General features: G+C 33.5%; 2 protein-coding genes across 5 annotated transcripts; one reads left to right on the top strand and one right to left on the bottom strand.

Annotated features, from left to right (window-relative positions):
* Positions 1-927: 927 nt before the first annotated feature.
* On the top strand, positions 928-10,147 carry LOC113873889 (ras-related protein Rab11A). Of its 2 annotated transcripts, XM_027512252.1 has the most exons (3): positions 929-1,190; positions 3,140-3,470; positions 10,109-10,147. In XM_027512252.1, exons 1-3 carry the CDS (start codon positions 955-957, stop codon positions 10,145-10,147), a joined length of 606 nt encoding a protein of 201 aa, XP_027368053.1. In that variant the 5' UTR covers positions 929-954. The 2 variants fall into 2 exon arrangements, with proteins under 2 accessions (XP_027368052.1, XP_027368053.1); XM_027512251.1 differs by lacking the exon at positions 10,109-10,147 and having other exon boundaries at positions 928-1,190; positions 3,140-4,174.
* LOC113873888 (tRNA (cytosine(34)-C(5))-methyltransferase-like) lies at positions 5,062-13,707 on the bottom strand. Of its 3 annotated transcripts, XM_027512249.1 has the most exons (15): positions 13,344-13,677; positions 13,201-13,267; positions 12,977-13,092; positions 11,815-11,881; positions 11,614-11,662; positions 11,407-11,492; positions 10,978-11,228; positions 10,835-10,890; positions 9,978-10,063; positions 8,954-9,046; positions 8,257-8,377; positions 8,050-8,202; positions 7,397-7,881; positions 5,667-5,901; positions 5,081-5,583 (listed from the first exon to the last, which is right to left on the bottom strand). In XM_027512249.1, exons 1-15 carry the CDS (start codon positions 13,601-13,603, stop codon positions 5,321-5,323), a joined length of 2,388 nt encoding a protein of 795 aa, XP_027368050.1. In that variant the 5' UTR covers positions 13,604-13,677; the 3' UTR covers positions 5,081-5,320. The 3 variants fall into 3 exon arrangements, with proteins under 3 accessions (XP_027368048.1, XP_027368050.1, XP_027368049.1); XM_027512247.1 differs by having other exon boundaries at positions 5,062-5,583; positions 8,050-8,377; positions 13,344-13,707; XM_027512248.1 differs by having other exon boundaries at positions 5,081-5,563; positions 5,659-5,901; positions 8,050-8,377.
* Positions 13,708-14,663: the final 956 nt, after the last annotated feature.

The following is a 14,663-nucleotide window of genomic DNA, read 5'->3' on the forward strand; positions in this document are numbered from 1 at the left end:
TGGAAGGAAAGTAAACCCAGTAAAGCTGTCCCCAACTGTCATTTCGTTCGTCTTTCATTCCTCATCAAGCGATAACAGAATCCTCTCCCACCGTAATAATTTTCTTGGTACAAACACCCAACACTCTCATATGCTAAGCCCCCACTTCTGATTGGTGCCCAAATACACATGTTCACTCCCAACTCATTCGTGCATGTGTCACGTGTCGCCCCCCCTTCTCATACCATTACCATTATCATTATTATTAAATCAAACCCCCTAACAAAATCATTGAGATGAAGATATATAAAATTGGAATAGGAAAAATAAATAATTTATTATATCCTTGTATTTTTTTATTTTTTATAACTTTTTTTGTGCAATTTAAATATTTTGATCTCGCTCACTGGTTTTTATTAAATTAAATTAAACCCCCTAACAAATTATCGAAATAAAGATATACAAATTTGAAGTACACAGATAAATTAAATAAATATAATATATTTTTAGACTTTATATTTTTAAATTATTTGTTTATTTTATATGTTTTTGTAATTTAAATATGTTATTCTCTTTCACTTATATAATTGCATAAATAATCAATATGTCATACTTTTTTAATTAATTTCATCGTCATTTAGTAGTTATTGAAGACTAAAAAAACTAATTCTAAAATAAAAATAAGGACTAAACCCTTAAGAAAATGTTTAAATAACCCAAAGCTAAAATCTTATAAAAACTTAAAAACATATTTAAGTTCAAAATAAACGATTTTTCCTTTGATCAAAAAGCCGATTTATCGAAAAAGAGTCTCACCTTTCAGAAGATGCATCCAATTATTAAATATTTTACTCATTTATTGGTTTTAATTTAACCTTAAAGCAAAAGAAACAGCAAAACAGGAACGGTGTATATATGTGTGGGCGTGTGTATGTATAACACAGAAGAGTAAAAGAAATAGAGCGAACAGTGGAAATGGCAGGTGCAGGAGGAGGGTATGGAGATGCAAACCAGAGGATAGACTACGTATTCAAGGTGGTGCTGATAGGGGACTCAGCGGTGGGGAAGTCACAGATATTAGCGAGGTTTGCGAGGAACGAGTTCAGCTTGGACTCGAAGTCCACCATCGGTGTTGAATTTCAGACACGCACTTTGGTCATCGATCACAAGACCGTCAAGGCTCAGATCTGGGACACTGCAGGCCAAGAACGGTACTCTATACCTTCTTTTCCATCTCAACTTCATTTTCATGGTTCGCTATAGCTACTATCTCTTCAATTTGAATCCGTTGCTTGCATGATTACTATTTATATCTTCGTTTCGCGCGTGATCTGATAATCGGAATCGGATCGTGTGGTTTGAGTACTAACTGAGGTTGCTGTGCTGATCTACTATATTATCATGTATGGTTAGGTGTGTGTTGGTAATTGATGCGTGACTGAAACACGAAAATCTATTAGGCATGGCAGAGTCTCTGGAATTTACCGCGAAAGCAAGTGAATAATCTTTTCGCAACTTTAATAATCCATAGAGTATCTTAATAGGATTTCAATTATTTCAGTGATCACTTGTTGTTTAGTGGATACGTTGTGAATTAGAATTCGTGATTGTGCCGATGATTTTAAGTTGAGCTGTGGTGTGGTCTCGGTTACCGTAATTGCCGGCGTTGCGTTGCCTCTGTTGTTATGCAGGATCGTTTATTTCTTCCAGGAGTGTTTTTCAAGTTTGCAACGGTGGTATTAAGACAATGCTGTATTAGAACAAATATCGAGCAACAACACCTTGGCATTGTGGTTTTTCTTTTCCTCTTAACTTTGAGAAAAATGTATTAATTATTATTTTTGTTATGTTTTTAGTTATTATAAAATTTTTGTTAACGACATCTTTAGTGATATGGATATATTGATTAGTTTAACAATTTTTTTAACATGAGTTTAAGAGGGCATGTTAAAAAACATTTAATATACTAATGCTTTAAATTTTTGTAAAAAAGTGCATATAATGTTTTTATAATTTTGAGATAATAAATATTTTTATTTTTAATTAAAATTTTATTGTTTTAACTTTTTAACACATGTTCTTAATTATACATTTAATATTATGAATATTTCTAAAACATAATATAAATATATTATTATTAACTTTATAAGTATTTATTTCCTATAAATAGAATCCAGAAGTAATATTAACATATACTACACAATCTCATTCGATTTAATTTTGCGTTGCTGTCATGTTTATGTTAACATAAATTTATAAATTAACTTTACGGTAATTGATAGTAATGCCATTTGTTTGATGAATCATTACATAGAAGTTGACGACTTTCAACCTGATGCACCTCTGCCTGTCGTTCTTCCTGACAAAGAATAGCTATGCAAAGGGAAAATAAAAACAAAATTTGGAACAAAGCATGCATGTGTAAATTTTTGGTATTGATTTTGGGAGGGGATTCCAACTAATGGTAGTGCATGAAAAAGTGCATGTTGTTTAATGTAATATGATGCCATGCTTCAGAGTATAGAGAAATGAGTTACATAAACTGATTAGGAAGACATAGAATCTTATTCTATTTCCTAATTTAAATTAGATGTCACCATTCTCCATTGTATTGAGCTTCTAAAATAACTGATTTCCAAGCCTAGTTTAAAACCTTTCTGCACCTAGAAATTCGGCTCACACAGATAGAACTATCTATGTGACAGAACAGCCATGAAAGTGGCAGCATGGACAATCTAGGCAAACGATTCACACTAGAAGTGGGTATTGCAAAATATTAAGGTTTTCACTCTATCATTTCAATCCGCAAAGATTTAATGATAGTATTTCAGAACTTGGTAATTTTGATCAAGTAGCTTTTTGCATGAGCATCATTTAGTTTTTTTATCGTTAAGTCATTTGGAAATCTTTATTTCTCGCTTTTGGTTATTTTTATTCTGGTTAAACTGGGCTTACTAGCAAATTGGACACGTTTTTTTTTTTACCCAGTTATTTGCAATAATCTGTGAAAAAGACTTAATTTTTCCTGCATGCAATTTATAGCTAGTTATGCTTCCTCACATCATTATCTACAATTATTTTTTATCATAACTTGGTGGCATTCGAATGGTTGATTCACTGTTTTCCCTGATATTTCAATGGTTTATGGTTTATGGTACAGATACAGAGCAGTTACAAGTGCATATTACAGGGGTGCTGTTGGGGCAATGTTGGTTTATGACATCACTAAACGCCAGACCTTCGATCACATACCCCGTTGGTTAGAAGAACTGCGTAACCATGCTGACAAGAATATAGTCATCATTCTCATAGGAAACAAATGTGATCTTGAGAACCAGCGTGATGTACCCACCGAGGATGCAAAAGAGTTTGCCGAGAAAGAAGGCTTATTTTTCTTAGAGACCTCAGCACTGGAAGCAACAAATGTTGAAACAGCCTTCATGACTGTCTTGACAGAAATCTACAACATTGTCAACAAGAAGAATCTAACTGCTGATGAAAATCAGGGAAATGGGAACTCGGCATCTTTGTCTGGCCAGAAGATTATCGTTCCTGGCCCTGCGCAGGAAGTCCCTGCTAAGAGCAATATGTGTTGTCAAGGATCCTGACTTTATTTATAATTTGTTTCAGTTTAGTGTATTTCATGGTTGTGTTCCTACTACCAAATTTTAAAGGTTTGGCACATTTCTTTTTGTATATTTAAATTTTAATTGTTTTGGTTGGTGAGTAAAGCACTAAAGGTGAAGGTAGATACCCATTGTTTTATTTTTTTGGTTTGGGAGCAACTGCTTGGTTCAATATACATGAATTTTGTAGTTGAATTGGTTGGACATGGAGCGTTATCTATCGCAAGTGAAAACGTCGTCACCCGTGCCACAGTCTGAGATGGCTATTTTTGTCTAATGGGGTCATTTTGAAAGCCCTATAATCATGGACTTGGGGACGAGGTCCTTCATAAATTCAGCAACAACGTTTTCATGCATGAATCTCGTTAGAGGATTGAGACAGCTAAACAAGACTGGCTTAACAATGTGAGTCTTTTTTGGGTCAAGGCTTAACAATGTTCTAACCATCAAATTAACAAACTTTATTTAGGTCGTATCATATTAACAATCTTAAGGTATTGATATGTATGGACCGAAAAAATAAAGGTTTATGTATATAATGGGTATAGTTAATTTGTATTTTGATTTCCATAACATCAATTTTAAAAATAAATTGATTCGGAAAGAATAGAGCTTAGAAAACTCTAATGTCTTTAGAAATGATATTTTTATAAGTTTCAAGGGATTAATTTCGTATGGGTAGTATAAAGTAAAAATTACTTTTAAATGTAAAATGTTTGTTTAAATTTTAGTCAAAATAATTTTAAATTGTAGACATAATTAAGATGTATGCTTAAATTAATATCAATCACAAATTTTAATCTTAGAGTGTGTTAAATTAGTATGAAATAATCTCAATAAAATTATATAGTTTTAAAATTCAAATAAATATATATTAGAGCTGGTAACATGAAATTCTACTTTATCAGTTTCAATGCCATACGCTTGAATATAAAAGTGCCTACAAACTTTGATTTCAAGCCTGTTTGCATCAACAAGATTAATTTTGTGAAAGTGAAAATTTATCACTATGATTTAATATATTTTAGATTTCGTATCATAGAAATCATGATTATTCGTCTTTAGACACAAATTGATTACATAATATTGAAACAACCAGGCGACGTTAGTTAAGCAAAAAGGAAAGTCAACTCAAACATTGCACATATTTTATTTTCAATTCAATTTTTATATATAAATACCTTAATGTTAACAGTTAAACTCTCTCTTATCACGTCATATTAATTATTACATGAATTACTTCTCTTTCTTTCATTCCTATATCTTTCTGGGCGTATGCACCTATGGAATTGTCCAAGAAACTTTCTTTTGTAAGTACAATCTACCTTTCAGGCATCACAAAATCTAAAACAACTTGGTAGCTAGGACTGTATCTACTAAAATCTTAATCACTGTTAAGCTAAAATCTACTAATTTCATGTCACTATTAACCTTAATGAGCTAGAAACGACTTTCCAAATTTAAAATATGTGCAGGTTTGAATAGATTACGGAGCTATTTTTCATTTTGAACCTCCCAACCGTATGAGTTCCCCATAAACATTTAACCAAAGCTATAGAATGCTATTAATACAAAAATGGACCAACGTCTGTGGCATCGAAAATAATGAAAAGGTTAACAAAAACAAGCAATTTTTTCACTAACATTTCGTGGGTGAACCGGTGAAGGACAAAATTAGTAATGATTGAGTAATAAGTATCTTAATTTGTCGCTTTTTAGCTAGCAAGAGCTTTCACATCATCATCATCTTTACTGTTCAACTCTTGTACAGGCTGTATTTCACCTACCACATCCTTGGAAGATTTGTCCACATGCCCAGGAGAACACTTTTCAGTGTCAAAACGTATTAAAAGCCTTTCAAGTAGTTCTTGGCAGTCCATTGCAGTAACCATCACTGTCAATCTCGCCCTACCCTTCCAGCATCCAATGGCTATTGTTGACTCATCCACCTTGAGGGACTCTGTAACAACTCTCTTTCCTGCAGAAAAATAAGGCCCCATAAAAAGATGTCCATGGCAATGGGTATGAACCTTTTTCTGTGGCATGGCGATACATACATACCTTTACCCAGAATTACCACACAACAGCCTGGCATTAGGTTTGCTGCCTTTTCACCAAACTCGCCATCAACAAAATCTGCAAACTTTATATCCTTGTTCTGCAGAAGATGCTTGAAGTCTGTCGGTGATGCATGCAGAATCTGTTTGGTAATGTATGGGAGAATAAGAGGCAATCCTTCAGATGATATCCGGAAAGCACATGGTGCAGAGCTACCTTCTCGTGCTGTTTGCCTTTCCTGTAAGATTAGCAAAAGTATATTTCACTAAGTTATTCACAAGAACTCATCAAAAAGCTCTTTTATCACTGACAGTCACGGACTCACCGATAAATATTTCCCATTACAATTAGGGATGAGTCTGCTACAAGGCTATGCCATTGAAATGATTTATTTATGTAATACTTGCCAGACTTACTAATTTAACTGTAGATTGTGCCAATAAATTACAGCATGCGTGTCACTTGAGATATTCTAGAAAGCTATGCTCCATAAACAAATTTAGTTTGTAAACGAAGTTCTGAATGAATTATTTACTTATTATATTACATACACAATCCTTACCAATTATAATATGCCAAGATTTAATTAGTTGACAATAATTCATAAAATTCAACCTAAAAATTGCGTAGAAAATACCAGAAATAAGTATCGGAAAATTTATGAAATGATTCATAAGAACAATTCTCTAGGTGTCCGTTTGGCCCAAAAATTGGGGTTTGAAATCACCTTAGAATTGTAATTACGACGTTTGGAAGTCCTTTTAAAATTGAAATCACAATTCTAGGTCCAATTTCATGAAATTCTAATACTAATATAACTAAAACTAACATTCTCGAGTTTTAACTTGTATCCCCTGAATTACAAATCCAAATCTCACTCCCACACCAAACAATTCTCTCCCCATTTTTGTCATTCCTACCACCACTGACACTACCCCTTTCTGGCACTAAACTCCCATTGCCACCCAAACCCTTACACCCCCAGTTATCTCTACCATCACCACAGCCATTTCCATCCTCACCACCACTAAAAATCACCATTGACGCCCTCACTATTGTTGATGTCACTGCCTCCACCAACTATTGCTGCTGCCACCACATCTCTACCACCCCCTTATCTCATTGCAGCCACCAGCTCCTCAGGATTAATACTTTTCTTAAACCTAACTTAATCTTATCCATAACTACCCCAAATTAGAGCTATCAACAACAATAATAGCAATCAAGCCTTATAACACCAGGTGAGGTAGCTATATGGATTATACAATACCATTGAGCTTGATCAAATCAAAATGAAATTAAAAGTCAGTATTGAATTATAATTCTACACTCCAATTCTTTTTACAACTCAAATACAGGAATTATGATTTTGAACCAATTCCAATTATGATAGAATTACAATTACAATTTCCAACCATAATTTCAATTCTATGCACCAAATGAACCCTAATATTATTATTAGCTCCTTCATAATCAAAACGTTGAAAACAATATACACACCACTTTTGCTAATCAATTCCAACTAAAACTGTCTTCCATGCCTAGATCAATCTTGTGGGCCTACATTATTATCTACCTACCTATGTTCTAAGGCATTTTCTAATGAAGAAATTACTATCATCTGTATACAATAATTTTACAACTAGTAGCATGGGTGACAAATAAACCAACTACACAAAATAACAATACTAACAAACACACATATCTCTTAATTGAGAATAAAATATACTTACAAACATCTTCAGGCCAATTGAGGTTATTTTAAGTTGCTGCCCGACTTTAAAGTTCAATTCAAGAACATCCTTGACTGATTTGGAGATATAGTAAATTCTCTTCACATGACTAGTATCACTGTTTCTTGTAACAAGGTGACCATTAAATGGGAAACGCTCATCGATTCCATAAAAATCCCTTATACTATTAATAATTGCTTCATCTTTGAAAAAGACAACAGGGTCAACACCTCTCCATTTGCCTTGTATTTGTAGCTTTCTCTTGCCCGGAACCCTCTTTACAATGTTTTGTACATTATGGGGCACTTGAGTTTCCTCTGAATTATGTTCTTCACATGTGATCGGGCTAACTTCCAAATCTTCTGCATTGGGTTCATTGTCATTTGAAACTGTGTTTAAGACTTCTTCATATGCATCCTGAAGACTCTGGTTTGCTGGTTCTACATATTGCTCATCAATTTCCTTTCTAGTTTTTTCTGGAGTTCCTGAGAAAACAATCACAAACCTATTATGGCAAGCAAAGGTCTGACAAAATTTAACATAACAAAGGCAGAAATGGGAACTTGGAATTATGTTTCCATGTTCACAGAAGTCCCTGATTATATTTAAACAGAATCGGAGAGAAAAACAAATCAAGTAATACAAGAAACTACCTGGCAGAGGAGAAACTTTTTGCAATACAGCAATGAAGAAGGCTCCAGTGTTCTGATCATGGGGCACAATCCTCATGCAGTGCTCTAGAGGGAAATCAGAAACTTCCTCAGCAGACTCAGTCGTCACAGGATTCTCTACTGCTTGACTACCATCTCCAGCATTTCCATTAACACTACTACTAATGTCATCTCCTATGTCAGCATTACAACTACTATCAATAGGATCCTGTTGGTCTCTACCAGAAGGAAACATACTGGGAAGAATTACACTTCTACGGAACTTAGGAACATCTTTGTAAGAGACTAACCAAGTGCCCTTGTCATATACCTGCATCTCCAAAATCGAACACTTTTAAAAAATATCAAAAGGATACTGCCACAAACAAACTCAACCCCTTCCACATTCAAAGCTACAAACTAAATCACATGCAGAACCAACAGCTTCCACTAGAATACACATTAAAGTTGGATAAACATAAGGAATTTCTGTTTGGAGTTAAAACCTTGATTTTTTTACCATGGACATGAATGTATTTATAACTTGATATCCAACTGATCAAATAGCATAAATCTGATTAGAAATAATTCACTACCAGTCATGTTCCAAACAAAAAACGAGTAAAACAGCATTCCAAGTCTATCAAAATTCATATAGCTAGGAATAAATGAAACATTTCAACCTGGCAGTCTTGAGTTAGAAGAGACAGCTGCTACACTACACTAAAAATTTTACCCACAGCTAACGTTAGGAAAGTACAGTATATTGGAACACTGATTACCATCCAGCAGAAAGAACATAGGAAACTAAAAAACCCGGCCAACATTGCAAATAACATGATGTAGGGAACATATCTGTTTTTCAATTTTACATATAAATGGTAAGTTGATCACAGCAAACACAAACCTTCCATCTATTGAGACCTGGCCGATGAATAAGTTGTGGAAGCTCACAAGAGACATCAACAAGTTTAACAGATCCTCCACACCTCCGTAAAACCTGTGAAAACAGTGTTTAAAGAAATATGAATTTAGCAAAGCTCCTCTTCATATTCTTGGTTGCCCTTTGTCCAAAGAAAGTGCTTTTTAATTTTACAAATGTCTAAAAAAGTTGTTTCTATAAGCTAGAAAATAGAAAGAGTAGCTTTGGAAAAAAGCTACAAAAAACTATTTTAGCAAAATGCTTTTAAGAAGTTATCCAAATGCACCCAAAAGTCTAATCACCACAAGAAATGTTAATATGAATCTCTGAATCATGGTACACAGATATCTAATGCACCCTAGTGCTTGGAATACACCTTTTCTTTAATTTTCAGAAATGAATAAGGCTCGAAATGACTAGGTATAAATATGCCTAAAGCAGGACAGCGTTTTCCATGACATTGCTATTTTCATACTTTTCATTTCTGTGTATCTTGACTCAGCCCCATAATCTTCCTTCTTCACTGGCATAGCTCATGGTGGCTGTTTGCAACCCCTGATGCAGGTGAGTCTGTTCTATCTGGCATAGATGCAATGGCCATTTGCCATCTATGGTGATTTTGTTCTCTCCTTCCCACATTTCCATATCTTTTGGGGGGATAAGTAACAAGTAGTAACTAGCAAATATAGATTGATCAGTCTTTTGATTTTTCTTCCAACAAAAGTTTCAACACGAATTTCTATATTGCTAAACAGGCACTGCATCTCATTGCCATGAGCTACACCAACAAATGGGGAATCAGATGCTTTTGGAGTCGAAATGAAAAGAAACAAATAGGTGAAACAGAATTGCCTAGGTCATATTCTACTACTTTTTCGGAAAATTTTGCAAGTCTGTACCCACATTTTCTAAAGCTAGTACCTAAGGCTTGCCTATAACAAGTACGTACATCAAACAGGTATGCCTAAGAAATCAGTGTGCCCATGCTTCTAATTAAAATGGAGATTACCTCAACAACCACAGCTTCATTCTCAATAGGATTCATTGAGCACGTTGAATAAACCATTCTTCCACCAATTTTAAGTAAAGATACGCCTGAAAAAAATCAATATAGACATTGAGATTGCCAAAACTTCTTAGATAAATATTACAAACCCTAGTTCATATCTACTCAACTAAGACATGGAAGTAGTTTTATACAATAGAAATCTGTCTTTAAAATTTTTAGAACTAGGTAAGAAGAGGAAGTCAGTTTAAAGCACATAACATGAAATTATTCCATGGAGTAATAAAGAATCCTTTTCATCTTCAGAAGACACATGACATGTAAAGAAATTACTAGTCTGATCCTTCCAACTCAGCATAATGCAACTGTGAAAGCATGTTTAATCTGGAAGCACAAAAGTTCCACTCAATATCATGGTCAATTTAAAATGTAGCTCAAGTCACCATGATGATTTTGTAACTAATACTAGTTACCCATGCTAGATAAGTCTTATTTAATTCAATCTATCATCATGCATTCTACTCATTAACAAAACCCTAACAAGCATAATGTAGAATTAAGCCATCTTATTAAGGATCTTTTTAATAGCCACAAAATTTGTAGGGTAAAGGGAGGCCATCCTCATTCCAAGGCAAGAACTGACTACCAACCTCAGCAAGAATTGACAGTGAAATTATATATTCCCCAAAGTATATGTCTATTAAGTTCCAACTCGGTGAGCCTACCATTGTCAGTTATTATTAATCTTCTAATTGAAAGAGAAAAAAAAAAAAAAAACATAACTGCTACTTGTAACAAAACAGAAACACCTACAACAACAGGCCCTAAAATAGATATGGAAAAAAATAAAAATAAAAAACCTCGCATAGCAATTAAAACTTGTAGACTGTGAAGACCATGTCCCATCCCTGTGTTCCTACAAAAATGTAAAATAAGTCTCAAAACAATAATTTGTTGGTTGAAAAGAAAAGAAAGAGGAGGAAGAGGAAGGAATAAAAACTACCATTTCCTCCAGAGATCAGGTGCCTTTCGAAGGGTACCATCTCCACTGCATGGCACATCACACAGAACACGGTCAAATAACAGTTGGCCAAAATTGTGATCTAACTCCATCCTTTCATAATTTCTGTTTAAACGGCATCCTGGAAAGTGTTGTGCTTCATGATTTGTAACAATTAGGTTGGCTGTGCACATTCTTTTTGTTTGGTGGATAAGAAGATTACATCTTTGGACATCCAGATCATTTGCAATAACCTAATCATAAAAAAGATTAATAAACAAATGTTGCATATGTAGCCTACCCAGTCATTACAGGTCAAATTTAAAAAATCATTCAATATCAAATGATTCTAACCACCAATACATGATAAATACAATGAATAAAGGGAAAAGAAAAAGAGAGCAACACTTTTGTAATTAAAATGAGACAAACCATTCCATTTGGTAATGATCCTGTTTTGGTTGACTGGTGTATAATCTCAAGCAATTGGAATGTTTTTGAACCTGGTGCAGCACACACTAAAAAAGGCAAGATGAAGAAAATTAGTCACAAACACTTAGGTTTGAATTCCAAATCAAGCAAATAGAATAAGGGCAAGTAAAACAGCAAAAAGTACTTTATGCATTAGAAGTTGCTTACTATCAAGTACAAAATGATCTGAATGCACATCCAAGAAGAGGGGAGGAACCTATGTCACAAACAACCATTAGAGTGATACAAGTTAAATTATTGAAATGTTAGAACAAGTAGTAACCAACAGGCACTAGACCATTCAAAAAGAAAAGAAAATATTTTTTTTGTATCATCATGAAGTTTAAAGGACTATGTAATGTGACCCACCATACTGACAGCTTCCTGTCTTGTAATATTTCCAATCTCATTTTCTAGTTTTAAGAATTCATGGAACCTGCAAGACTAAACATAATCAGTGGCAGCAATTGACATACCATTTCAATCAATTCATTGTTTGGAAGTAGCATGTTTATGCATTCTGATAAATATGTCAATAAGTGTGCACCAGTCACTGTTCTGAGAGTCATAAGACCAACAACTAAGAACTAAATGTAGGTAAGTTAAATATTCTTTAATTTTAGAAATGGGTATTGCTTTGTCCCTAAATACTTTTCTAAAGGGGAAAAACATGTGAAACTTCAGCAAACCATGTAACCACCAATTAATATCATATAATAAGATAATGAAAAGGATGGTGTTTCTAGCAATGCATCTTCATACAAGTTAATACATAAACAGATTTATATTTAGGGTACATCATTCAACAAATTAAAGCCAGGAATTGTAATTAGCTCCCTGTCATCCTATTTCCCAAATTGTTTTTAAAAAAAGTGTTACAGTGAGGAAATAGCATACTCAAGTTTCTGAACTATATCTTGAGGTCACCAGACATACTCTGCACCTGGTGATTCTATTCTGTCCATCTAATATGATCATGTGCAAAGTATTATATCTTTTCAAATTTCATCAAACTTGTCAACTTTGTTCCATCACAACCATTGAATAGCAAAACTATAAAATCAAATAAAGGTTCAAATCATTTAGAAAAAAAAATTAGCATATAAAGCAGGCCCTAAAAATATTGCTTAGTGCTGAGAACCAAATGTTCACGAGACAGAAAAGAAAATAAAATACCTATGATGGAGCTCATATTCCATAAATCACCTATCATGAAAAACACCTAAGTATCTTTTATTTATTAGACAATTGAAATGTTTGGTGTGTTGGGTCCATATCAACATTAATTTAGGAAGGGAATATGGAAGGAACAGAATATTCAGTGATATACTGACCATTTCTTAATTATTTCATTCATATAAATAATTATGAAATATTCAGTGATATGAATTTACGAAAGGAAACATTCATTCGTGTCATAAATGTGGTGACGTCCAAACTTAAAATCCTAACACGCGTACACACATATTTGATGGCTCTATCAAGCCAAGCAATCAAATGCAACTCATAGATCATCAGAATGTGTATTCACCTCTCAAGTGTTTGGTTCTTCCTAAGCTGCATCCGAGAAAAATTAGAATGCCAAGCAAAATTCCCAGGATACCACGGCAATGGCCGAATGGCCTCTGTCTCACCCCCTTCAGCAACCTACAAGTAACAACAACAATTCACAACCACAAATAAAGATTAACCAAAAACAACAACAACAACGGCATCAGCACTTCTGCAACCGCCATTTTAGTAGTTTTGATATACCTCGTCACGAAGAGAATGCACAAAGTCATTCTCCAATTGAGAACGAATGTCGTCGGAAAACTGGCTACTGCAATCAGGAAACAAACGACATGTCGATTTACTTAGCAGCGATGGGAAAGTGTATATTAGAATACGACGTTTACCTAGAGTTGATTCGAAAGGTTGCGGGTAATGGAGTTCTGAGAACTGAAACGAATTGATCCCACTGTTGCGGTTCTACTATTCGTTGCTCTTTGTAATAGGAATCGAAAGAGGAGTTCTGAGTGGCGAATGGAGTCCAAGTAGGATTTTGGGTATCAGAGAGTGAAGAAGGATCGGACTCCGATTTGGAACGCTTCCAAATGTTTTCTCTGCTTTGACGGAAATGCTTTCTCTGAGTGCGTGATCTTCCACTGCCTCCCATTGTTATCTAATGTAACTGCTTCACAAGGCGCTAACGTCTTCAGTTTTCGGTAGGGTTTTGATTTTGGCAACTGCTCGTGTGCACTAATTGGGCTTTCGCGCCTCAAGACCCAAATGCAACGAATTAGAAGCACGACACTATATTACCCATCCTACTTAATTTACAGTATAGCTTCGAATTTTATTTAATGACTTTTTTTTTTTAATTTCATTAAAGTAAGTCAACTCGATTCATTCAGATATACTTGTGAAATAATCAATGTAATTTTAAAGAGCATATGTTAATGTTTTTCATTCATCCTTGCATAATATAGTTTCTATTTTTTAGAGTTAAAACATTTTTTCATTGTATTATCTTATAATGCATGATTTTACAATAATTTAATATTTTTATAATTTTAAATAAATATTAAATATTTAAATTAGTTTTGACTACTTTAAATTTTTTTATTTTTTCCTCAAATTTTATCACTTTAAAAATAATTATTTTCAAAAAAATTGTATTTAGTTTTTTGTCCTAAGTGTTAGTTACTTACATGGTCAAATTAATTCCTTTCAAAAGTTTTACTTTTATTGTCAGTTTTTTCTTCTTAAATCCCAAGCACTTAGATTTACTTGCTTATTCAAATGTATGATTACGTACATGTTTATTATAGTTGTCAATATCTTTCGAAAAATTATCTTAAATTAAAATAACTATAATATATGAGATACTTATTAATTATAAAAGAATTTTTATGTTGTTATTATTTTTATAATAATTATTGTATTTTACGTATAAAATTACAGAGTCATGTCAAATATCATACAAGCAATGGGAGTTCAAATAATTCTCCTTATTCAACCGTGGTATGGAGCCTAATACTACAAATATTAATATATGTTTTTATGTTGCTCTATATTATTTAATTAAAAAATATTGATTGTTTTGCAATAAAAAAATATATTAATCAAACAACTCAAATATTTTATCTTTTTTACTTTCATCTCTTTTGTTTTCAAAGTGTAACAGAAATTTTCAAAAATAATGTTGGATCTCCACATACTCTATATCCATTCTT

The sequence above is a fragment of the Abrus precatorius genome, unplaced genomic scaffold (assembly GCF_003935025.1).
Source record: "Abrus precatorius isolate BTA unplaced genomic scaffold, Abrus_2018 Scaffold7, whole genome shotgun sequence".
Classification (NCBI taxonomy): Eukaryota; Viridiplantae; Streptophyta; class Magnoliopsida; order Fabales; family Fabaceae; genus Abrus; species Abrus precatorius.

Bases quoted from the DNA above. Each gene is read 5' to 3' on its own strand.
- LOC113873889 (XM_027512251.1), top strand. From the start codon at position 955: ATGGCAGGTGCAGGAGGAGGGTATGGAGATGCAAACCAGAGGATAGAC. The intron at 1,191-3,139 runs GTACTCTATACC...TTTATGGTACAG, and splicing joins GACACTGCAGGCCAAGAACG to ATACAGAGCAGTTACAAGTG.
- LOC113873888 (XM_027512247.1), bottom strand. From the start codon at position 13,603: ATGGGAGGCAGTGGAAGATCACGCACTCAGAGAAAGCATTTCCGTCAA. The intron at 11,493-11,613 runs GTAAGCAACTTC...TGCCTTTTTTAG, and splicing joins AGATCATTTTGTACTTGATA to TGTGTGCTGCACCAGGTTCA. The intron at 8,378-8,953 runs GTTTGTGTTTGC...TTGGAGATGCAG, and splicing joins CAGGTCTCAATAGATGGAAG to GTATATGACAAGGGCACTTG.